Here is a 25,163-nt window from a genome sequence, read left to right as displayed (position 1 = left end):
AAGAGCACCTTATAAAAGGGTGGGCTTGGGTTTGAGAGACAATAGGTAAATAACTGGCATACCTCCCTTTCTTTAAAAATCTGTTTTTAAAATTATATTTTACCACAATAAATATGTTTTCTTTAATCTATTTAAAATTTTTTGGGCTCTCTGTTCTTTTTATATAATCTGTTGTAATTTAGGACCTTGAGTAATGCCTATATACTTTTTTTTAAGGATTTATTTATTTATTTTAGCGAGAAAATGAGCAAGTTGGGGGAGGGCCAGAGGGAGACAGAGAATCCACTCTCTCAGTGGTGCCCTGATCTCTCAGGATGCCCCACTGAGTGTGGAGCCCAAAGTGGCTTTAATCTCAGGACCCCGAGACTGTGATCTGAGCTAAAACCAAGAGTTGGCTGCTTAAGTGACTGAGCCACACAGGCTCCCCAACCAAGCCTGTGTACATTTTAAAATACAAACTATTAGTCTCTAACTTGCCATAAAATAACTGTAAATGTCAGTTAAAAACAAATTCAGATACTTCTAATACTTACTTTGGACTTCATTTTATCTAATGTAGCTGTATTCTGTCATTATAACTCAGATAAGGAGATTCAGTATATATGGTTATATGTTACAACTCTAAAATGAATAAATATGCTTTAAAAATATTTACATGTCCTTGGGACATATGAGTGGCTCAGTCAGTTTTAAGCTTCTGCCTTTGGCTCAGGTCATGATCCCCCGGGCCCTGGGATCAAGTCCCGCATCAGGCTCCTTGCTCAGTGGGGAGCCTGCTTCTCCCTCTCCCTCCGCTCCCCCTGCTTGTGCGCTCTCTCTCTCTCTCGACAAATAAATGAATAAAATCTTAAAAAATAAAACAACCAGGGCACATGGGTGGCTCAGTGGGTTAAGCCTCTGCCTTTGGCTCAGGTCACAGTCTCAGGGTCCTGAGATTGAGTCCCCGCATTGGGCTCTCTGCTCAGTGAAGAGCCTGCTCACCCTCTCTCTTTGCCTGCCTCTGTACCTACTTGTGATCTCTCTCTGTGTCAAATAAATACATTAAAAAAAAAAAAACCAACAACCAAAAAAAATTTTTTTTAATTTACATGTTCTTTCATATTGACATCCTAAATTACTAAATTATAAAAGGATTGCAAATATCTGAAAGATACCTTATTTAGTATGTCTACCCATATTGCAAAAATTGTATGTAATGCCAATTTTCTCAGTGTTATCTGTATTGTGTTCTGGAAGGCAGATGTTGATCCTTTGATTTTTATATTGTCCTAAAACCATCTGGCAGCTATTTTCATAACCTTCCTCTGTGGATGGATGCTTAGTAACAAAAGAGAACACACATTTATTCTGATACCTACTTACTTCCTCCAAATTTGGGAGGAAAATATTAAAGTTCTGTATCCACATTATAAAAACAAAAAATAACATGTTTCTCTTATTAAATTTTTTAAAAAGAAATGACCTAATTTAAATAAAGAATTTTAAGAAAATGACCTCTGATGCACAAGTGATCCTATATCTTTTTAAATCTTTTTATACTTTTTTCTGTTCTTCCTATGTTTTTCTTCGCTTATCTGTCATCTTCCAGTCTACATTTTTTTTTACCTTGTGCCTTCGTCTTTAAATTTTATTCATTCTTCACTCACTACCTAGTAATATGGGCTTTAAGTCTGCCCCCAGTGTCTTAAGATATAACCTTTCCGATCCACTCTATTTCTGAATATGTGATTCCTAGGGTTACTCTTGCCTTTTGTATAAAAAAAGGAAAAGACTTCCTTCCATTCCAGCTAGATGAATCACAAAAGGCCATTTCTCTAGGCCTTTGCAGCCCTGAGAAGGCAGGTCTTCCCAGTGGATAGCAAAAAGGTTTTGAAAACATTTCCCAATTGATTTAGTATTAAACCATTGCAGTATACCAAATTAAAGTGCTTTACTTTTTAAACTGATTCTAGGATTATGCTCCAAAGAACAGAAGAGAGTATGGTTTGCGGATGGTATACTGCCCAATGGTGAAGTTGCAGATACAACAAAATTATCATCTGGAAATAAAAGATGTTCTGAAGACATGAGCCCTCTCTTACCTGATATGCCCTTGGTAAGTAATCTAAAGAATGACTTGTTAATTTAATAACATTTTATTTTAAATATATTTCGTGTGTGATTATTAGAGTACTTGTTTTAATACCTTCCTAAAATGACAAACATACAATGTAGTAGTATATTATAGATTTTACCTTTTTTAATGTCAGTTTAAGGTAATGATTCTCAAACTTACTGATCTGAAGATCCGTTTATGCTCCTAGAAGCATAAAGGGATAAGAGCATAAAGTTATTAAGAACTTCAAAGAGCTATAGATTATGTGGGTCATACCTAGTGATAATTACCATATTAAAATTAAAATTGTGTGGGGGTGCCTAGATTGCTCAGTCAGTTAAGTGTCCAACTCTTCATCTCGGCTCAGGTCTTGATCTCAGGGTCGTGAGTTCAAGCCCTGCATTGGGCTCCATGCATGGAGCCCATTTAAAAAATAAATAAATTTATTATCTAATTAAATTAAAATTGGAAAAATTAATTTAAAAATTAGTTATATTAATAGAAATAATATTTTTATGAGCCATATTTTAAACCAGAGTTTAGTGAAAGGAATAACACTGTTTTATATTTTTGCAAAATTCTTTGATGCTTGACGTAATAAAAAGATCCTCACATCTGCTTCTACACTCTGTCTATTGTGATATATTGTTTGGTTAATTATATGAAGAAAATCCTAGGACCCCACTGACTCCCTGAAAGGGTCTTGGGGACCTCAGAGAACCCTGACCCATATTTTAAGAACCCCTGGTGTAGGGAAATAGAACTTAGATTTAGTAATTTAATTTAGACTAATATTTGTGGAGTTTTTTAATTTTTTAAGATTTTATTTATTTATTTGAGAGAAAGAGCAAGTACGAGCAGGGGGATCAACAGAGGGAGAAGGAGAAGCAGGCTCCCCACTGAGCAGGGAACCCATTGGGGACAGGGGTTCAATCCCAGGACCCTGGGATCATGATCTGAGCTGAAGACAGATGCTTTAACCAACTGAGCCACCCAGATGCCCAGATAATATTTGTTTAATGATTTTAAACATTCACTAAAGTATCTGATAGTGTATTTATGTTTGCATTTACACAAATGAGATTGGTGTTAAAGATATGTAATACAGAACCCCCCCCCCCACTAAGAACTTTCATTGTAAAGTAGCAAAATACTCATAGAAGCGAGTATTCATACATGAAATAGGAATGTATTTATTCAGTAAGCAGATATTTATTGAGCATCTACTCTGTGCCAGTTGCCTGGTTTATCCTGTGTGTATATATTAGACAAGATAGGTATGTATCCTGCTCTGCTTCACATACCATATAAACCTATGCATTTTGTCAGGTTTCATGAGCTAGAATTTACAAAATAGCCCTAATTACCATAAGCACCTGTCCTCAATTGATATTTTAACAAAATGAAAGTTCTAAACAGCCTAATAAATTTTACTTGAGTTCATAAATGCTTTTTATTTAATACTAACTCAAGTTTGCCCAGTTTAAAAAGAAAGGGGCTTAACTGAAGCCGGCTTGAAGTGTTTGTGGTTACTGTTGAGGAATACACCTACCACTTTGCTTCCTAACCATTCCCCTTCTTGCCTTCCCCCCACCCCGATCTGTCCCTTGCTACTTATCTCCACTCCAGGCTTTTTGGCTGGTATCTGAAGGAGAGTTGTGTTCAACTAAGTTTGTTTACTGTGTGATACAGTACAGGATACTGAGGTTCTCCTTGCCTCCTCCTCCTAGTCTATAAAATTAAAGTCATTAATATCTACATAAGTATATGATATGGTAAAGCTAAACCTTACTTTTCTGAATTTAAAGGAGCAAAGTGGTACTGTTTGTTAGCAAATTTGGCTTCTGAAGAGTTTCTAAGCCCATTTTGGTTTTAGTTATTCTTATTAAAAAGGTATCTTTGGCTATAGAGATCAACATTTCATAGTTGAATAGATAACATGAACTGATGGTTTTTTAAAAATTCCATATTTTACAGACAGTAAACACAGTGGATCATGCCCATTCTACTACAGTGGAAAAAGCAAACAATGAGATAGGAGATATTACAAGAAATGAGATAATTCGGAGTCCTATTTCTCAGGTTCCATCTATGGAAAAACTGCCTATAAGCACAGGCATTGAAGGATTACCTACTTCTTGTTCTTTTACACTAAGTGATGATGTTTTTGCGGAAGTTGAGGGACCACCTAGTCCTACTGGTGTCTTAGTTCACAGCCATTTACCTGTTGCTAGTACTTCAGATTATAGGTTACTGTGTGGTATTGACAAGAAGGTTTGCAATAAGATTAGTCTTCTCCCTAATGATGAGGACAGTTTGCCGCCTCTTCTGGTTGCATCTGGAGAAAAGGGATCAGGTAGGTTAATAGTTATTTAAATTTTAAAGATGGTCTTCTTTCTTTCTTTTTTCAAAGAATGTACTGGTAAATTTTGTGACATGTGAAATTCATGTTTTTTAAGCTGAGATAGTTTGGTTGAAATATGTACTATTGCTTGGTATCTTTAGTTTACAAGAAGTCTGGTGTGAAACCAAATTCTAAAAAGATCTGAACTTTTAAGTTGAATATGACTCATTTATCTCATTTTGAGTCCCTAATTTAGAATGAGGCAAAAGTTTAGTTTGACAGGGAAACTCATACACTTTAAACCTGAAAATTTTTCCATTTATTAGAGTTTTAACTCCATATCATTTTTTTCTCAGGCTCCCGCTCCATAGCACCTTCTTTTTTTTTTTTTTTAAATAAAGAAAGGAGCATAGTGCCTAAAGAGCGTATTGGATTGGACAGCAAAGCTAGGAATTTTCGTTCTCATCTGCTACTTAATACATCAATGACCTGAAGCATGTTAATTTCTTTGGGCTTCAGTTTCCTATGTAAAGGAAGAGCACCTATTTGATCTCTATGATCCTTTCCAAGCTGGAGGTTCTCTGACTAGCTCCCATCTCAGAGTAGTTCCCTAGGGATACATCCTTGTCACCCCAGGCATTATGCTGTATCGTGCAAACCGAAACGATTGTGTTCTGTGCATGATAATATAGGGGAATGAAGTTGAGGATTCTCTGTTCCATCACTGGGAGCCATTTCATGAACGTAGCTATAGTGACAGAAAAACCTTAAGCCCTGTATTTCTCATGGCATACATATTTTCCTGTTATTTTCAAGATCCTTTTGATTCTTGGTCAGTGACAGGGCACATGGCAGCAAGCAGTATGTACAACCTGAGTCTAGACTACTTCAAGAGTTGTAAATTTCAGAATTAATTTATGTATTTATTTTTGTTTTTGTTTTTAAAGATTTTATTTATTTGACAGACAGAGATCACAAGTAGGCAGAGAGACAGGCAGAGAGAGAGAGAGGAGGAAGCAGGCTCCCCGCTGAGCAGAGCCCAATGCAGGGCTCGATCCCAGTACCTCGGGATCATGACCTGGGCCGAAGGCTGAGGCTTTAATCCACTGAGCCACCCAGGCGCCCCAAATTTCAGAATTTATAATTGGAGTGGCTGGCAGTCTCAAATCCACTTTATAAAAATGTTTGTCTTAAAATTGTACAGGGGCGGGGCGCCTGGGTGGGTTGGGCCGCTGCCTTCGGCTCAGGTCATGATCTCGGGGTCCTGGGATCAAGTCCCGCGTCGGGCTCTCTGCTCGGCAGGGAGCCTGCTTCCCTCTCTCTCTCTCTCTCTGCCTGCCTCTCCATCTACTTGTGATTTCTCTCTGTCAAATAAATAAATAAAATCTTTAAAAAAAATTGTACAGGGGCTAAAATTATATAAATATACTATTTAATCAATATATTTGCATATATGTCATATATGTAATTTAATATATCAGGATTTATATGTATTACAATAGTAATATCTTTAAGTAGAAAAGTAAAAATGAGTATATATTAATTGTCTAGGTATTAACTGATTTTTATGAAATGGATTTGCTTTTGTTATTAAGTTTGATCAAGCCATTAGTGAATTTATAATTTTTTTATTGCAAGCATATTTAACAGGAAGTCATATTCTAACTAATACATTACTTTCATGATTTAGTGCCTGTAGTAGAGGAACACCCATCTCATGAGCGGATCATTTTGCTTCTTGAAGGCAAAAGTTCTCATCCTGTTACATTTGTCCTAAATGCTAATCTACTGGTGAATGTCAAGTTAGTATTTTGTAAGTAATGATTGATTTTTCTTTGCCTAATTGTTATGTGGGATTTCTGAAATTAATTAAATTTTGACTGGCAACCATGAAAAGTAATCACCTGTGGATATTGGTTTGTCAGCCACCTGTGAATATATTTTGCAAATTTATATGCAGTGGGACTTAAAACCAACTTAAAGATTTTTATTAGTGCCCATTCATTCATGGGCTCCTAGCTGTACCTGGTGCTCATGATACAACTGACTATATGAAATATAGCTATATGAAATATAACTTTTTGATAAATTGAAACTTAAGCAAGAATCTTGATTTAGTAACAATAAAGACAGTTTTAAAGAAAGCATTTTTTTAATTAAAAATAAGGAAGTAAATAATCCTCAGTACTCATCAATGAATCTCTCAGCTTTTCATTGCCTGAAACAAACTTGATTCTTATCCACACTACATGTCAGCATCTTATTACATCTTTTATTTTTATTTTGGTGTTATTTACTAATTGACTCCAAAGATCCTTTCTCTTTTTTACATTAATCTTAAAACAATTCAGTTGTAAAGGTTTTTTGTGAGGAGAACTTTGGGAAAATAAGGAATTTGAAAAGTTGTGCTTCATGGAAAAGACAACTGTATTAGTTTCTTAAGCTAACAGAAGTTGATATTTATAGTTGTATGCCTTTATCGCTTAAGATTCCTCAGACAAATATTGGTACTTCTCGACCAATGGACTGCATGGCTTGGGACAGGCAGAAATTATGATTCTTTTATTATGTTTGCCAAATGAAGATACTATTCCAAAGGACATCTTCAAATTATTTATCACCATCTATAAGGATACTCTAAAAGGTATAGCGTTTTATTTTGAACTATTCAGAATGGGGGGATGGATTAATTACAGGCATTTATGTTTTTGGCTAGGCTAACTATACTAAAGATTTGTTTTGTGAAGAGACTGATTTCTTAAAAGATCTTAGTTATCATTTTCAGTCTCCTTAAATGTAGCATTTTATGTGATTAGTGTCTTTATACTGATTTTATTTTTTTTTATTTTAGAAATGGAAAGTTAAAATTTTTTTTTTAATTTTTTTAATGTTAAAGATGGAAATATATTTGCCTTCTTGATTTTTTTTTTAATACGTTCTGTATACTTATCTAAGATTGGGAGAGATGATGAATTTTCACATGGTCATGCAGTAAAGAGAAAAATTTAAAACCCCCTATGGTTAGAAACATTTTCAAATTTTTGTTCACAATTTCCAACCTCCAGGAATAACTGAACTTTGTGCAAACAAGTTATTCAATAGCTGCTTATTCAAGTATGGAAATAAAAAAGAAATCCCACATTGATGTTATTTAAGAAAGTTTATACTGCAACATTCAAACTCAGAATGCCTTTAAAATAACTTAAAGTCTTTTTATTAATGGTTTTATTTCCAGGAAAGTACATAGAAAACTTGGACAATATTACTTTTACTGAGAGTTTTCTCAGTAGTAAGGATCATGGAGGATTTCTGTTTATTACACCTACTTTTCAGAAACTTGATGATCTCCTATTGCCAAGTAATCCTTTTCTTTGTGGAATTCTTATTCAGAAGCTAGAGATTCCCTGGGCTAAGGTGTTTCCTATGCGATTAATGTTAAGACTGGGTGCCGAATATAAAGGTAAGTTTTAGAATAATAAATAACATAGGTTCAGATGTAATAAATGTAAAATAAGAATTTCAGGGATATCATTAAAATAAAATTTTTAATGAATTTAAGGGGACTACCTTTGTTTTGATAAACTTTTAAAATTCCAAGACAGCCCTCTTCTACTTCCAAATGAGTCATCTAGACAACCTTGGTATGTCATGAATTTCTAGATGTTCATAATTATATTAACTTACCTTAAAAAAAATTTTTTTTTAATCTCATAACAAAATACAGAAAACATTGAAAGGCTTTCTTAAAAGCATGTACTGTAGGGAGCTCATTTTGTTATGCTTCCTATATTTGTTATGTTTCCTATATTTCCTAAAGATTTTCCCTCTGAATTTGTATACATCATAAAGCCAAACATGAAGGATTGTGAAATAATGGTCCCAATTTATGTATATGTTTATTTCTAAGTCGAAATCATTTTTCGTGTTAAAATTTTTGAATTCCCACCTTTTATCCTTGACTTTTTTTTCAAGAAATTATTTATTTATTGCATATAAAGCATATCGAATGAAGTTTTAGGCATTTGATTCTAATTAAATAGGTATTTCCTTGGAGGAAAATAAGATGGATGGGATTTATAAAATTTATAAATATTTCAAAATGGACAAATTCAGTGAAAGAGATATAAATCTCTTTGGCAAATTTAGTAAACTCTTTGATTTTGTGAGGAATGTCTTTACCATTTAGGATTTTTTTTTAAAGATTTTATTTATTTATTTTAGAGAGGAGAGGGGAGTGCATGGGAGCCAGGGGAGGGGCAAAGTGAGAGACAGAATCTTAAGCATGCTTGACTCCCCACTGAGCATGGAGCCCAGCTCCAGTCTTGATTTCACAACCCTGACATCATGACCTAAGCTGAAACCAAGAGTTGGATGCTTAACCAACTAAGCCACCCAGGTAGCCCACCATTTAGGTTTTAAATATGTGATGCTGTTGTGTAAAAAGTATCAAAATGGAAATGTCATCGCAGGTTTTTTACTGTGTAAACTACAGAGCTTATGAAAGTTTATTTTGCATCAAGTGTTTCATCCATTCAGCCTGATATTTTGTCTCTGCTATAAATACTTGAATGCTATTTTTATGGAAAGTTAAGGCAGTATATAATCTCAAGTCATCACATATTATATCGACATATAATTTATAAGTTTGCCCCGTATTTTAGTCAGTATCAGTTCTAGATACTAAATCTGTTTTTCTCACACACAAAGAAGGAAAACCATGTAGCAACTTGTGGGATTTCTCAAAGGATCACAGGGGTTGGAGCTGCAAAGCTATGATGCTGTTTAGTGATGATAAAGATAAAAATCTCCCGTTATACAGGTTTTTCCCACTGTCCAAAAATAGAACATTCCTGTGAAACCTTTTGTAAGCCAAAATGGCATAAAGCAAAGAAACCATTACCATTTCTTTTTTGTTGTTGTTTAAAGATTTATTTATTTATTTATTTATTTGAGGAGGCAAGGGGCAGAAGGAGAGAGGAGCACAAGCTGATTCTGCACTAAGCATGGAGTCAGATGCAGGACTCCATCCCACCACCCATGAAATCATGACCTGAGCTGAAACCAAGAGCCGAAAGCTCAACCAACAGTGTCACCCAGGCACCCCAGCCAGTACCATTTCATAAACACAAAAACCTATTTCATATTTCTTTCAGTTAGTGAAAACAGGTTCTAACGTGGGTCTTTTGTAAAAGCAAGTGGTATAAAGCAAACTTTTGGATGGGAGGAAGCTTGTACATAGAAATTAATTAGTCTTCGCTATTTTTTGAGTTCATTGTGTACTGCTGGATTTTAGATATACTGACATTTTGATGTTACTGGTGCCCATGCCTCTAGATATGAACTTGCAAATATGTATGTATGTATGTATATGTGTTTGTTAGAGATAATGGATGTATGGAAGACTTAATGGCAAAAATTAGAGTCCCAAGATTAGAGACTGAAAATAGTGGTCTGAAATTAGTAATTTTCAAATGGGGATTATCTACACTTCCATTGAGGTATTTGGAATACCATTCACTGTTGGTTTAAATGATTTATGAGGTCCTTTATAACTCTGACAGAATATCTAAGTCATAACCTTTTGAAAATACTGTTTCAAATAAAATTACCTCAGTCAAGTTGTAAAGGATGTTATGTTCCCTATTCATAAAAGATGGAGTAAGAAGGCATCATTTATCTTAATCATATCTTATCATTTTAATGTCTTTTACCACTAATGCCCCATGTATTTTCTAGTCTGCAACCTCTGTCTTCTAAATAACATAGTTGTCCTTTTAAAAACTAAAAAATAGAGGTGCCTGGGTGGCTCAGGGAGTTAAAGCCTCTGCCATCGGCTCAGGTCTGATCCCAGGGTCCTGGGATCGAGCCCCTCATTGGGCTCTCTGGTCAACAGGAAGTCTGCTTTTTCCTCTCTCTCCCTCTCTCTCTCTCTCTCTCTGCCTGCCTCTCTGCCTACTTGTGACCTTTGTCAAATAAATAAATAAAATCTTTTTAAAAATAAATAAATAAATAAAAACTAAAAAATAGGGGCACCTGGGTGGCTCAGTCATTTAAGTGTCTGACTTCAGCTCCAGTCATGATCTCAGTGTCCTGTAATCGAGCCCCATGTCAGGCTCATTGCTTAGTGGGGAGTATGCCTGTCCCACTGCTTGTGTGCACTCTCTCTCTCTCTCTCTCAAATAAATAAATAATCTTCAAAAAACAAAACACTTTAAAAAAATATGTTGGTAGTAACAAAGATGTGAGTCACTCTGATTTAATTTTTTTTTTTTTTTTTTGGACAGAGAGCGTGATCACAAGTAGGCAGAGAGGCAGGCTGTGGGAGGGGGAAGCAGGCTCCCTGCTGAGCAGAGACCCTGCCGTGGGGCTCGATCCCATGACCCTGAGACCTGAGCTGAAGGCAGAGGCTAAACCCACTGAGCTACCCAGGTGCCCCCTGACTTAAATTTTTAAAATATATGTCAGGTATTGTGTTTTCTTAGAATTTTAAGGATATGTATTCATATAAAAGATATGAGAGAGGTTTGTTTGCTTAGTGATCTAGGCTGAGAACTGAAGGTTAAAAAGATTTCTGCTTTTTATCATTACAGAAATTGTCTTACCTTCCTTGCCAACCAAATAGCTTTTCCTTTTTGGTGAATAACACTTAGAGTGCCCTAAAGAAAGAGAAAAGTAGTTAGGTGATAGACTTCATGTTCCTTCTATTTCTCTGCACTGACTTCTCTTACTCTCTGTGACCCTTTTATCAGGCTGACCCAGGAACTGTAAAAGTTTACTGTTGTCTATAAATTTGCACAATTTAACATTAATTATACATGCTTTAAAAATCTTGAGTTCTTCATATTTCTTTTTAAATTATAGAACTTTATAGGGTTCTGTCCAGTTACTATAATTTTCCTGTCATCATCCTTTTGTGGAAACAACATGTATAATGAAAAGATGAAATGCTTTGGAATCAGGCAAGCCTAAATTTCAAATCTTTTTCACTGGTTATTAACTTAGCCACCATAAGCAAGTTTATTAATCTCTTATGTCTCTACTTTCCCATTAGTAAAGTAGGAGTAAACATATTTGCCTCACTGAGTTGTTTTAGGGCTTAGATAAGATGTTGTATATAAAGTTCCCAGTTCAGTGTAGCATCTAATAGATGCACACTGTAGGTTAATGTATCTCTCGCTTTCCCCAAAGAACTGATTGGCTGGTATTTAGCCATAAAGTTTGATAAATGAGAAGTAAAAGTAATAAATTCAAGACTTTTTTGGTTTTTTGTGGGTTTTTTTTTTTTGACAGTAACTAGTTTTCCCTTCTTGTGTATAGCATATCCTGCTCCTCTAACGAGTATTAGAGGCCGAAAACCTCTTTTTGGAGAAATAGGACATACTATTATGAACTTACTTGTTGTGAGTAATCAAACTATTAAGTGTCTTTACATTACTATTTTAAAAATTTTGTTTAGCATGTTCTACATATTTATATTTTCCGATTTTAATTTGGCATATTTGGTATAATGGAAGTTCATTTATAATATAACTTAATTTATTTAGCATAAATGGGCTCTGTTTTTAATGAATTGCTTTTTGGAACACATCTCCTAATACATATGTACCTGACTGTAAATGTTTTTTGATTCATTCTGCTGCAGTGCTTTCACTTGTAGGTAATGTGAGATCTACACAGTTGTTGAAGTGTAGCAAAAGTGTTAGTACACTAAGTCAATCATTTTGGGGATTTTGAGCAAATTGCGGTCCAGATTTCCTCATTTGTAATAGGAAGAATTGGATTAGATAAGCTCAGGTTCCCTTCCACCTCTTTTTTCTGTAATTGTTTTATCTATAACCATAGAAAAGTATTTTAGTGGACTGAACACATGTTTACTTTGAAGACCTAGTTTGGAAGATCTGTAATTGGAAAGTGAGTTCACCCCCAGATACTACAGAATTCTTCCTGAGAATGATATTCTTTATTACTATTGTGGAGTGGTTAGAAGGATTAGTTGTTTTTTTTCAGTTGGCAGTGCTTTCTAGATGGCATTTTGATAGTTATATATCAGAAGTCTTAAAATGCTGGACAGTCTTATAAAAGGATTTAATGAATGGGTAAAATGTTCGTGGATAGTTTAAGATTTATGGAAATATCATTATTTTATATGTAGGACCTTCGAAATTACCAGTATACCTTGCATAATATAGATCAGCTATTGATTCATATGGAAATGGGGAAGAGCTGCATAAAAATACCTCGGAAAAAATACAACGATGTAAGTTTAATTTCTTCATACAGATTTTGAAGATAATTACTGAACATTAGACTTATTTAAAAGTGTGTTAATTTGTTTTGAATCAGACTGTCTAATACATAATGGCAAAAAAATACTATTTTTGAAATTTTAGATTTATTTCCTAATGGATTTGTTTTATCCTGTTCTTTAAAACTTTTTTCTTTACTGTTTTATGTATTAATTAAGGTAATTTTATCGTAAAACTTTGTTTCTATCACATTCTCGGAGTTATCCAAACCAAAGCTTGATAATTCTGAAGCTGGTCAGAAATGTGGCCCTTTGAATGACTATAACTAATAAAGACATAACATGTTAGTAGTGTTTCTAAATGAGTGCTGTTTTTCTCTAGGTAATAAAGGTTATAAATTCTTCCAATGAGCATGTCATTAGCATTGGAGCTAGTTTTAGTACTGAAGCAGATTCTCACCTAGTCTGTATACAAAACGATGGCATTTATCAAACACAGGCCAGCAGTGCCACTGGCCATCCTAGAAAAGGTAAGTAAGTGTTGGTTTCTAGTATTGATCTATAATACTACCTCAATAAATGGAATTCCTTTTAAAGGGGCAATATATATATTTTACTTTTTGCTGATTGATGGTAATCAATCAAAAACTTAGGTTTTTTAAAGACTTGGAACACTGTATTTTGATACCTTCAGGTCTAATTTATCCTATTTGTTATGAATCTTATTTTCACTAATTTCTCTCTGGAATGAGATGTATGTTACCTTTGTTTGCTCTCTGCTTCAACTCCTCTTAGGGGAGTAAAGCCTGGATAAGGATGAAGAATGGTTTATAAATAACTGTAAGTAGCTGGGGATATAGAAATGGTAAAGATGGTGGAGTAGCACATGTGAGTGACATTACTCTCAGTTCTGGCTGAATGGCCTCAGTGACTTCTGTGATTGTCAAATCCTTGCAGTGAGGGGCCTAACATACTGAAATTTAAGTAGAAGTGAGTATTTCAGAAAATTAATACATTTTAAAATAACATATTTAACACAGTCTGACATCCTGACTGCTAGTAAAATTAGCAGCTTCTGAGTATAAAGGTAATGTATATTTACTTCGTAAGTTTGAGAAATAAGTTTTAAAAAGTAGTAAAAGAAAAAAAGTGCCAAGATACGGCCATTATGGACATTTGAATATATTTCCTTCTTATATTAGTATATATCTATTAAGTAGATGGTTTTATATTAGATATTCACACTTTTATATTTTTTTACTTAATATGTCATTAATACTTTTGTAATTAAAATGTAACAACTATTTAATATTTGTTTGTTAAATAGGTATATGTGTTACAACATTTGAAAGGTATAGGTATCTATAGTATGAAATCTCCTTTCTTCCCTTGACTCCAAGTTTACCCTCTCCTCTTCCCCACAGGCACCAAACCAATGTTATCATTTTTTTGTATATCCTTTTAGAAACATTTTTGCTTGCATGTATATTTAAGCAAACACACACACATCTTTTCTTCTACTTTTTAATTCTTACTTTAAAAATAATTTTTAGCAAATTTCTTCCACTTTTTTAAAATAAGTCATAACATTTGTTCCATTCTGCACCTGCCTTTTAACACACGTTGGAGATGATTCTTTTAGTATAAAAAGAACTTCTGCATTTTCCATAACTTTTCACTTTATCTGTGTACATCATATCATTGTCTCATTAATGGACATAGGTATTACCAATTCTTGGTTATTTATAAAAATGCACTATTAATAACCTTGTATAGATGTGCAATTCCTAGTTGTGGAATTGGTGTGTCAAAGGAGAGATATATTTATCATTTTAATAGGTAATTATTAAGTTGTCTTCCATAGAGATTCCTCTGATTTATGCTCTTACCAGTAGTATATATTGATTTCCCATATTTCCACTGACAGAGACACAAACATTTTAAGTAGTACAGTAGCTATCAGTTATTATATACAAACATTCCATAACCTTTATTCCATATTTTATCTTGACTTGGTTTAGTTTGCTTTTTTTATTAGCTTTCTAATATAAGTGGTATGAGCATTTATCAAGTACTTAAATATGCCATGCTCCACATTATACATTTAACAAACATAGCATTAAAAAAAGGCAAGTTAAAACATAAATGTATTTTTCTTATCAGTGACAGGTGCAAGTTTTGTGGTATTCAATGGAGCTCTAAAAACATCTTCAGGATTTCTTGCTAAGTCCAGCATAGTTGAAGGTATGAGTTTCATCTTTAGGATTGTTTTAATGTTAAGATGTTTTCCATTTCCTTTGAAAATGAATTTGATACTTATAAAAGAACATATGGGGGTGCCTGGGTGGCTCAGTCAGTTAAGCATCTGCCTTCGGCTCAGGTCATGATTCCAGGGTACTGGGATCAAGCCCCGCGTCAGGCTCCCAGGGAGCCTGCTTCTTCCTCTCCCTCTGCCTGCTGCTCTACTTGTGCTCCCCATCTCTCTGCCAAATAAATAAAATCTTTGAATAAAAAAAAAAATATGTCAGTTACAAAACACAGTACCACAAACTTACATGAAATCATTACCCAGCTCAAGAAGTAGAACATGGTCAATATTTGGGTCTACGTTAAGCATAACAACTTTGCCATAACCTGTACTTCCTGCCTGTATGAAGCCTAAAAGTCAGCCTGAGGTAAGAGCCTAGGGCATTTCTTTTTCAAACATCTATGTTTGCATACAGTATTGTACATGTGTGTGGCCTTCTAAATTCCCAGAAATATGTTAAGAGCTTTTCAGAACCCTTATGGACCTCTTATTCACCAGCTTTTCCTTTTTTTAAGTCCTTGGTTAGTCTGTTGTTTGCCTCTGCTATTATCTGCTGCCATAGGTAGCTGAGATGTTAATCATTGGCTTCTAAACTGTTTTTCGCAGATGCTCCCTGAGAAAAAACTTTTTGCACTGGGCAAAATACTCAACATGCAAAACAAAACAAACAAAAAAAAATTCTCTGATAATGAGGCTTTGAAGGAGCTCCAGCCTCCATTTGCCCTTTCCAGTGGCTACCAGGCTGTTGGTTTTCACCATGATTCCAGGCTGTTGGTTTTCACCTTCTAAGGCTTCCACTGAGCTATAGAGGAGTGAATGGGAATAGGAAGGTTAAAATGACAAAAAGAACAAAGCTGTTCTTATGAAGATCCAGCCATTTTTCTTAAATAAATACTCCCCAGATTGCTGCAAGCCTTTGTTTAATTTCCAGGGTTCTGAAAAAATTTCTACTGACTTTTTATTAGTTTCATTGTTCTTTAGGAGGAGAGTATTTTTGGAAATTGTTAAGTCTGCCTTATCACTAATGTCATCCTCCATACTATCTCAAACATAGCTTTATGGGAAGACCTTCCATCTCTGATGCCATACACATACTTCTTTACTTTTTTCAGTAGTGTCTCTAAGCCTTTTGATTTTCCATATTAATTTTAGGATCAAGTTACAGGTTCTAAATGGTCCACTGGAATTTTTATTGGAATTGCATTAAGTCACCAGACCTAATTTTGAGAAAAACTGGTATATTTTCCATTCTCAATGTTCCTATCCATAAAAACAGGCTATCCTCAATTCAGAAAATATTCAGTGTCTTTAAATAAAATTTTATAGGGATATAGGGATGCGTGGCTGACTCAATCAGTAGAGCATGCCACTCTTGATATCAGGGTTGTGGGTTTGAGCCCCATGCTGGATGTAGAGATTACTTAAAAATGAAACATTTTTAAAAATAAAAATTGTACAGTTTTTGTATAGGTCTTACATATCTTTTATTTATTTGAGGGGGGTAGAGGAGGGGCAGGGTGAGGGGACATGGAAGGTGGGGGAGAGTGAGAGAGAGAGAGAGAGAGAGACTGAAGAATCCCAAGCATGGAGCCTGACTCTGGGGCCAGTCCCACAAACCTGAGATCATGACCTGAACTGAAATCAAGAGTCAGTTGCTTAACCAAGAGCCACCCACAAGCCCCACATATCTTTTGATTTATTTCTATAACATAGATTTTATTACTGATGTAAATTTATCTTTTTTAAATTAAATTTTTTTCTATTTTGATATATAGAAATTAATTTTTATTTCTGTATTTTTATTTTATAACCAGCTATAATTAGCCAGGGTACCTGGATGATGGCTCAGTCAGTTAAGTGTCTGCCTTCAGCTCAGGTCATGATCTCAGGGTCTTGGGATCAAGCGCTTCATCAGGCTCCCTAGTCAGTGGGAGTTTGCTTTTCCCTCTTTCTCCTTCTGCCCCTCCCCCTTGTTTGTGTGCTTGCTCTCTCTCTCTCTCTGTCTGTCTCAAATAAAAATAAATAAAATATTTTTTTAAATAATTATGTTATTGTGTTGACATATTTTTGTTAATTTTTTTTTTTTAAGATTTAATTTATTTATTTAGGGGAGAGAGAGAGTTTGCCCTGTGACCTCAGTTCTCTGATCTAAGAGTTGTTCATTTTCAGTTTGTTCAGCATTTGTCTTGTGAGAATGGAAGGGACAACATCCAGGCTCTTTATATGTTGGAGCAGACACAAGAAGTCAGTAGCATTTTTTGTAATATAAGTTGGTTGGCTTTCATTTACCTGAAGCTGTCCTTTTTTCATTCTTAGTTTTGAAGGATATTTTTGGTAGTTCTAGAATTCTCTGAAAGTTTTAATTTTCCTTGAAGATGTCATCTCTTCTTTTGGCCTCCGTTGTTTCTAATGAAGTCAGTATAATTTTTTATATTTCTTTCCCTGTACTTAATGTGCCCTTTTCTGCAGTCTGTTTTCAAGATACACTCTTTATCTTTGGTTTTCACCTGTTTACTATGATATGCCCTAGTGTGGTTTTCTTTGTATTTCTCCTGCTTGGTATTTATGGAACTTCTGGATATGTGTGTCAATATTTTTCTTCAAATTTGGGGAATTTCTTACATTATTAATTTTTTAAAATCCCAATCTTTTTCTCCTAGGAGATATCTATATATTTATATATGTATGTATGCATGTGTGTATCTATATTTATAGATATACCTGTTTTATATCGTTCCTTGGGGTCCTTGATGCTGTTTATTTTTCTTTAATCATTTTTCTCTAGGTTCATTCTTCTTTAAGATTTTATTTATTTATTTGTCAGAGAGAGAGAGAGCATAAGCTGGGGGAGGGGAAGGCAGAGGGAGAAGCTGGCTCCCACTGACCAAGGAGCCCAATGCAGGATTTGATTTTAGGAGCCTGGGATCATGACCTGAGCCCAAGGCAGATGCTTAACCACCTGAGCCACCCAGGTAGTCCCCTCTAGGTTCCTTAGATTGGAATATTTTTATTGATCTTTCTTCATGTTCTCTGAGTCTTTTTCTTGCCATGTTCGGTCTACTGTTAAGCCTATCCATTGAGGTTTCAATTTCATGTTAGACTTTTCAGTTCTACAATGTACCTTTAGGTTTTTTTGTTTCTATTTCTCTGTTAAGATTTTGTAAATCTGTTTATTCATTTAGCCCATATTTGCTTTCTTTTTTTTTTTTTTTTCAATGTTTTGCTTTAGTTCTTTGAATATTTTAGAATAGATGTTTTAAAGTATGTGTGTATTTAATCCACTGTCTTGGCTATCTCATGGTTGGTTACAGTTGTATGGAGGCTCATATTTTCTTATAGTTCTCTCTGGTAATTTTTGATTATGTACTTGTCATTGTTAATAGGTTTTAAGACTTTAGATTCTGTTAGCTTTCTCTGAAGGAGGGTTATTTATGTTTAAGCAGGCATTTTCATAGCATATCATGTTGAGCTTGTGTAGTCTATATTTTTCACTTTGTTAACAGATGGGTCTTTGGAACTCCTAAGATGTTTACAGTCTGGCAGGACTCATTCTTTGAATCCATTTTGCCTACAGATTTTTTAAGGGCTTTATTTTGCTTTGCCACAGTGTAAGTTAATCAAGTCCTCATAAAGTCTCTCTACTGTGGTTGGCCCATACTGCCAATATCCCCCAGCATTGCTTGATTTCTAGTATCTCTTTTCTGTTCCCAAACCTAATAGCTGTTCTCTTTTAGGAGTCATCTAGTCTCACCCTATTAACGTGTCCCCAATTGTGTCCCAAGTTCTAATCCAAGGACCCAAAGAGACCCTTATACACCGTCTTCTGGTGCCTTCCTCCTCTTCAGTGTCTTGACCCCAGATTCCAGATTCCAGACTTCCCCAAACTTACCTCTGATTTTTCAGGCCAATGTGGCCATTGGAGGTTTAATGGGTCACCAGACAGAATTGTCTTAAAGCAAGGAGCCTGGGCAGTTGTAGGCTTACCTGTTGAGTTTTCCTCTAGGAGTCACAGTATTGCACTTCCTCTTGTTCAGTATCTGAAAACAACTGCCTCATACATTTTGTCTCGTTTTTTGGCTGGTTGTTATGAAAGGACAGTTTGGCATCAGTAATCTCATTATAGTTGGTAATGAAAAATCTCACCATTATTTAACTGTTTTTTAAAAAAAGAATCCTTAACTTTGAAATATTTTTCATATTTCCTAGTAGAAAACAATCATTAAGATTATTTAACAGATGATATAAACCTTGTATCTTATGCAGAACATATTTTGATAGCAAATTTTATGGATTAGACATATAAATTGATATTTAATAAAAGGGATGTGAAACATACCTCATTATTAGATGGCTTGATGGTACAAATAACGCCAGAGACTATGGATGGCTTGCGGCTTGCTCTACGAGAACAAAAAGACTTTAAAATTACATGTGGGAAAGTTGATGCCGTAGACCTAAGAGAATATGTGGATATCTGCTGGGTAGATTCTGAAGAAAATGGAAACAAAGGGTAAGAATTTTCTGTTACTAAAATGTAATTTATTTGATGGAGGGGGAAGGATAAAAATGTCCTAACAAATTAAACATTTTATGAGTAAATGTAGAATTATACCATTAATTTAAATGCTTACACACTAATGAATATAGTATGTTTTTTCAGACATGTACCTAACCAGCCTCCTGTGTATTTTCTTGGCCAGAATACTATAAACTTTTAAAGGGTGGTCAGTTTGGGAGGAGATCGTGATAAAATGTGCATTGTATAGCAGTGTGACCTTGATGCCAGTGTACTTTTTCTGTTGTTTCGTATCTATTTTTGTGAAGTAGGTAAAGGATTCCCTTTGAGTGTTTAGTCTGTTTTTTATTGATTCACTGTAAATACAACAACTGAATTAAATAATACACACACTAGAGGCCTCATAGAATATTACTGCCACTCCTTCTTTTCAATTATTATTATTATTTTTTTTTTTTGGAGATTGTTTAAAGGGTCTACAGAAAATAAGGAAAAAGAGGGCTAATGCTGAGGGCTTCTAAGATAAAGTTTTTAAAATTCATGAGACTGCTTTTCTGTTAGGAAACTAAGGCATTTTAAACCTCAGGTCTGAATTGGGCGTATGAAAGAGTATATATAAATTGCTATACAATCAGTAAGTCTTGGTAAATGAATGGACTGTAGTTTTAATTATTTTGTATGTAATTGAGTTATCCTAGTGTTATATAGTTTTCATATATTTTCTCCTTATTTGTTCAAATCTAATATTTCATAGAAAGCAATTTGGTATTATTACTACTACTGAATTACATTTTATTCTATAGTGTTATTAGTTCAGTGGATGGAATATCATTACAAGGATTTCCAAGTGAAAAAATAAGACTGGAAGCAGATTTTGAAACTGATGAGAAAACTGTAAAGTGTACAGAGGTAACTGAGAAGAGGATTCCTTCCCTTTACATATTATATTTGGATATGGCTTTTTAAATTTTTTTTAACTTAGGAGATTTCTCATTGCAGCTTATTAATACTTTTTACATTACATCTTGAAACACACATTTACTTTCAGCCTAGACTGCCTTTTATATACCAGATTTGGGTTTCTATAAGATTATTTCAGGCTATTGTATGCTGGTACTCCCTTCCAGCTCACAATTAAGTTTTGGCAGCATTGCCATCTTTGTACAGTATATGTTATTTGACCATATTATTTTCATTTTGCTCTTAATTTACAAAAAATATATATGTAAATTTTTTAAAACCTTATTTATTTACTTATTTATTTATTTTCAGTAGGCTCCATGCTGGGCCTACTTAATGCAGGGCTTGAACTCACAACCCCAAGATCAAAACCTGAGCTGAGATCAAGAGTCAGTTGCTTAGCTGACTGAATGACCTAGGCACCCCCCAAAATATTTTATAGATAACAGTTTATAGTCAGTATTCACATATGAAAATTATTTTTGCATGTTCCAACTTTTTTTAAACTAAAAGTGTATGAAATTATAGACTCCCAATCCCTTAGTGTACTTCTGTACTCCTACTCACTCTGCCTCCTGGGTCAGGCAATCTGGTACTAATATTTTTTGTATTCTATGTGATTTTTATGCATTACAAGATAGATAGAAACTATAGAGGATATAGAAATTATAGAACATCAGGGCACCTGTGTGGCTCTGTTGGTTGAGCGTCAGCCTTTGGCTCAGATCATGATCCTGGGCCCTAGGATCAAACCCTGGTCAAACTCTGCTCAGTGGGGAGTCTCCTCTTTCTCCCTCTGCCTGCTGCTCTCTTTTTGTGCTTTCTCTCTTGGTCAGATGAATAAGTAAAATCTTTAACAACAACAATAAAAAGAAATTATAGAACATTATTTCTTTGTTTGATCTTAACTTTATAGATGTCCTTACAGGAAGGTGATGTTACAGGGTGGACTCATTAGGACACTTCTCTAAACTGAATTAATAGGGCTTTTGTTGCAGCAAGTTAATTTTAGGTCAAAATAGCTAAGTCATGCCATAGTCCATAATCTTTGGTTTTAGGCTTTTAAAAATACTCACAGATAGGGGCGCCTGGGTGGCTCAGTGGGTTAAGCCGCTGCCTTCGGCTCAGGTCATGATCTCAGGGTCCTGGGATCAGGTCCCGCATCGGGCTCTCTGCTCAGCAGGGAGCCTGCTTCCCTCTCTCGCTCTCTCTGTCTCTGCCTGCCTCTCTGTCTACTTGTGATCTCACTCTGTCAAATAAATAAATAAAATCTTTAAAAAAAAATACTCACAGATCAAAATATATATTTACACACACAGTGTTGTTGTTGTTTTTAATTTTAAAGATTTTATTTATTTGAGAGAGGGAGAGTGAGCACCAGCAGGGGAAGAGGAAAGGAAGAGGGAGAAGCAACCCTCGCCCCCTACTGAGCAGGAAGCCAGACATGGGGCTGGATCCCAGGACCCTGAGATCATGACCTGAGCCAAAGGTAGATGCTTAAATGACTAAGCCACCCAGGTGTCCCCCACACATTGCTTTTAACTAATGAATTTTATGGCATTAACATTAGAATTTTGGGCTGCCTGGGTGGCTCATTGGGTTAAGCCTCTGCCTTCAGCTCAGGTCATGATCTCAGGGTCCTGGGATCAAGCTCCGCATCAGGCTCTCTGCTCAATGGAAAGCCTGCTTCCCCCCACCCCCTGCCTGCTTCTCTACCTACTTGTGATGTCTTTGTCAAATAAATAAATAAAATCTTTTTAAAAAATTGGAATTTTATTAATAAAGTTAAATTGAAAGTAGCAATTGTATTTTTAAAGCTGCTTTTAATCTTAATCATGACTTGTTTTCTAATTAAATACATTTCAGGTGTTCTACTTTCTTAAGGACCAGGATTTATCTGTTTCAGCAACTCGTTATCAGTTTGCAAAAGAAATAGCCATGGCTTGTAGTGCTGCACTGTGCCCTCACTTGAAAACTCTAAAGAGAGACGGGATGAATAAAATTGGCCTGAGAGTTTCCATTGACACTGATATGGTGAGACATGTTTTTGTGATGTATTTTTGAAATGAATGTATCATATATTAAAATAACCCAATGGGGTATTTTTATTTGGGATGAATGAAGAGAACTAAAATGTTGAACATCAGTGTGTGCTACATACTTGCTCTACATTATCACCTTTACTCTCCACAACAGGGATCAACAAACTTTTTTGTAAAAGGCCAGACAGTACATGTTTTAGGCATTATGGGCTGTATGATATCTTTTACAGCTATTCAGTGTCCTGCCATTAGAGTGCACAAGTAGCCATAGATAGTATATAACTAATGAGCTTACCATGTTCCAATGAAACTTTGTTTATCCACATTGGCCCACAGGCCAGTTTGCTGACCTCTGCACTATAGCAGTCCTGCTTGATAAGTAGGTTTTTGATTTCTTCATTCTGACTTTATTCTAAATTTACGATTTAAAATTACAAAAGTCCAAAAGTGTTAAAAAAGGAAAAACTTAGTCTTTTCCTTCCCATTTAAGGAAAAAGCAGTTCTTCCCTACCTTGGCTTTTTCTTCCTGTGAAATCTCTTTTACTACTCACACAAAATACTTCGTTTCTGACACTTCTGGTTACCAAATATATAGAGGGTTTCCCTTTTCCAACAAGCAGTTCTTAGACACCAGCAGGATATCCAGGAATTCAACTCCATTTTGACACTCTCTACCCAGATATCATCAGATGCCACAGGTTAAAGGTTCAGTCCTATAAGATTGCCTGCACATGCCTTTAGGTGCTGATCATAAGCCCTGGTTAATGGCCGTGCTTCTGACCAACCAGCTATAGATCAGAAGTTCTAACAACTTCCTCCTTGGGTTTAATTACTTTGCTAGTGCTACTCACAGAACACAGGGAAACACTTTTGTTAACCACTTTATTATATACAGATGAAGACATGTACATAGGGTGAGGTTCTCATCTGTCCCATTAGAATTGGGGTATGTCACCCTCCTGTGGGTGTATTAGCTGCCCTGAAACCCTCTAAACCTCCCTCTATAGATATTTTATGGAGACTTCCTCATGTAGGAATGATTTAACCCCATTTTGTAATCCTTCTTCCCTCTCTGGAAGATGAGGGGTAGGACTGAAAAATCTAAAGCTTCTAATTATGGCTTAGTCTTTCTGGTGACCAGTCCCCATCCAGGAGCCCACCCAGAGTCACCTCATTAGAACAAAAGATATTCCTAGTGCTCTTATCACTTGGGAATGTACAAGGGTTTTAGGAGCCCTATGCAAATATTAGAACAAGAGATATTTAGAGTGTTCTTATCATTTAAGAAATTACAAGGGTTTCAAGAGCTGGGTACCAGAATCCAGATGTAGAGAACAATATTATTATTTTCTGTTATCTCACAAGTGTGTGTATAATAGGACCATCTTATCCAACATTTCCAAAGAGCAATACTCATGTTGTCATCTCTGTAATGGGTAGCCCCTTGAGATTCTGACCCCAGGCTACAATGTACATGGTTCCCAGTAGAGTTATAAAAGGTAATAGCCCTGGAGAGATCTCCTTCCCACTTTTAACTCCCAACTCTGAAATCTGTCTCCATATTCTTCCTCATCCTCCCTTCCTGGTCAGGCAATCAAATATTACCCATTTCTCTGTAGTCTCTGATTTTTTTTGCATATATTATCAAATAAATAGGTAAGTCCTTTTTATTTCCCCCCACTCTTACTTTTTTTTTTGACCTTGCTTCTTTAAGATATTTTAGAGATACTTCATATTATTATGTATTCTTTTTAATGTTGTTGATTATATAAATGTACCATAATTTATTTAACTAGTTTTTATATAAATTTAGTATGCACTGATTGACATTTAGGTTATCCACAGTATTTTGGCTTCTGCATAAGTATGAGTATAACATTCTAAGAAGTAGAATTGCCAGGTCTAAGAATGTACTCAATAGATATTACTATATTGTCTCAAATAGGGGTTTCTACCACAATTTGTTTGAGAAAGTTCTTTTTCCTACATCTTTACCAAAGCAATATGTAATCAAACTTTGGAACTTCATGAATTTTATAGGTGAAAAATGGTACTCTAGTAGTACTTTAATGTTCATTTGTTTCCAGCATCCAATTTAATCTATTTCAAAGCAAGTTTTTCATTAGAATGGTTAATCTAAACATGAATCAGGTCATATACTGAGGGTTTGCTTTTCTTTAATTAGGTTGTGTTAAACTCCTAGTTCTTTTGTAAAGAACTTACATTTTGATCTCACTGTTAAAAGTTCCTTTTTCAGGGAGGTAATAATTTCTTATTTCAGCAGCCCTGTTAATTTTTTTAGTCAAATGCATTAAAATGTAATTTTCACCAGCAACATTAAGTTCAAATATTAAATATTTATGCAACGACAAATACAAAACAGTTTAAGTAGATTTTTTAATACTATAGGTTTTTATTAAGTCATGTTGGTAATTATTTAAAACCTTGGTTCACAAAAATAAAAAATAAAAAAATAAAACCTTGGTTCTCTAGTGTTTACGTGTGCATTGAGAAGAAACCTAAGGTATGAAGTAGTGGCATTTAAACAATTTTTATGATATCTGTGGGAGAAAGAATGATAATTTATGTAAAGGATAAAAGAAGTACAGGAGAATGTGAAACAATTTATGAGTAAAATATCAAGTATTTTCTT

The 25,163-nt window shown here is 34.9% G+C and overlaps 1 protein-coding gene and 1 long non-coding RNA gene across 11 annotated transcripts in view; one reads left to right on the top strand and one right to left on the bottom strand.

The window, feature by feature from the left end:
• LOC309861668 overlaps positions 1-25,163 on the bottom strand; it is a 70,942-nt gene that overhangs the window by 31,610 nt on the left and 14,169 nt on the right. For 5 of the 7 annotated variants that reach the window (XR_014310115.1, XR_014310117.1, XR_014310118.1 and 2 more), the window contains 2 exons: positions 19,329-19,392; positions 11,042-11,095 (listed from right to left, as the gene is read on the bottom strand). This is a non-coding gene — a long non-coding RNA (uncharacterized lncRNA). Of the gene's footprint in view, positions 1-11,041; positions 11,096-19,328; positions 19,393-21,544; positions 21,718-25,163 lie in introns of all 7 variants that reach the window. The other 2 variants (XR_014310116.1, XR_014310121.1) reach the window with 1 other exon arrangement.
• ZFYVE16 (zinc finger FYVE-type containing 16) overlaps positions 1-25,163 on the top strand; it is a 50,674-nt gene that overhangs the window by 23,696 nt on the left and 1,815 nt on the right. For 3 of the 4 annotated variants that reach the window (XM_082724734.1, XM_082724732.1, XM_082724733.1), the window contains 12 exons: positions 1,953-2,095; positions 4,073-4,451; positions 6,130-6,252; positions 6,928-7,083; positions 7,675-7,899; positions 11,757-11,839; positions 12,592-12,696; positions 13,067-13,214; positions 14,848-14,928; positions 19,340-19,502; positions 20,312-20,417; positions 22,335-22,502. In XM_082724734.1, the coding sequence (XP_082580860.1) occupies positions 1,953-2,095; positions 4,073-4,451; positions 6,130-6,252; positions 6,928-7,083; positions 7,675-7,899; positions 11,757-11,839; positions 12,592-12,696; positions 13,067-13,214; positions 14,848-14,928; positions 19,340-19,502; positions 20,312-20,417; positions 22,335-22,502 (1,880 nt within the window). The remainder of the gene's footprint in view (positions 1-1,952; positions 2,096-4,072; positions 4,452-6,129; positions 6,253-6,927; positions 7,084-7,674; positions 7,900-11,756; positions 11,840-12,591; positions 12,697-13,066; positions 13,215-14,847; positions 14,929-19,339; positions 19,503-20,311; positions 20,418-22,334; positions 22,503-25,163) is intronic. The other variant, XR_014310094.1, reaches the window with a different exon arrangement.

Source organism: Mustela nivalis (assembly GCF_964662115.1).
Source record: "Mustela nivalis genome assembly, chromosome: 3".
Classification (NCBI taxonomy): Eukaryota; Metazoa; Chordata; class Mammalia; order Carnivora; family Mustelidae; genus Mustela; species Mustela nivalis.
Note: the sequence above shows the minus strand (reverse complement) of the source record. Positions and strands in the feature narration are given on the sequence as shown.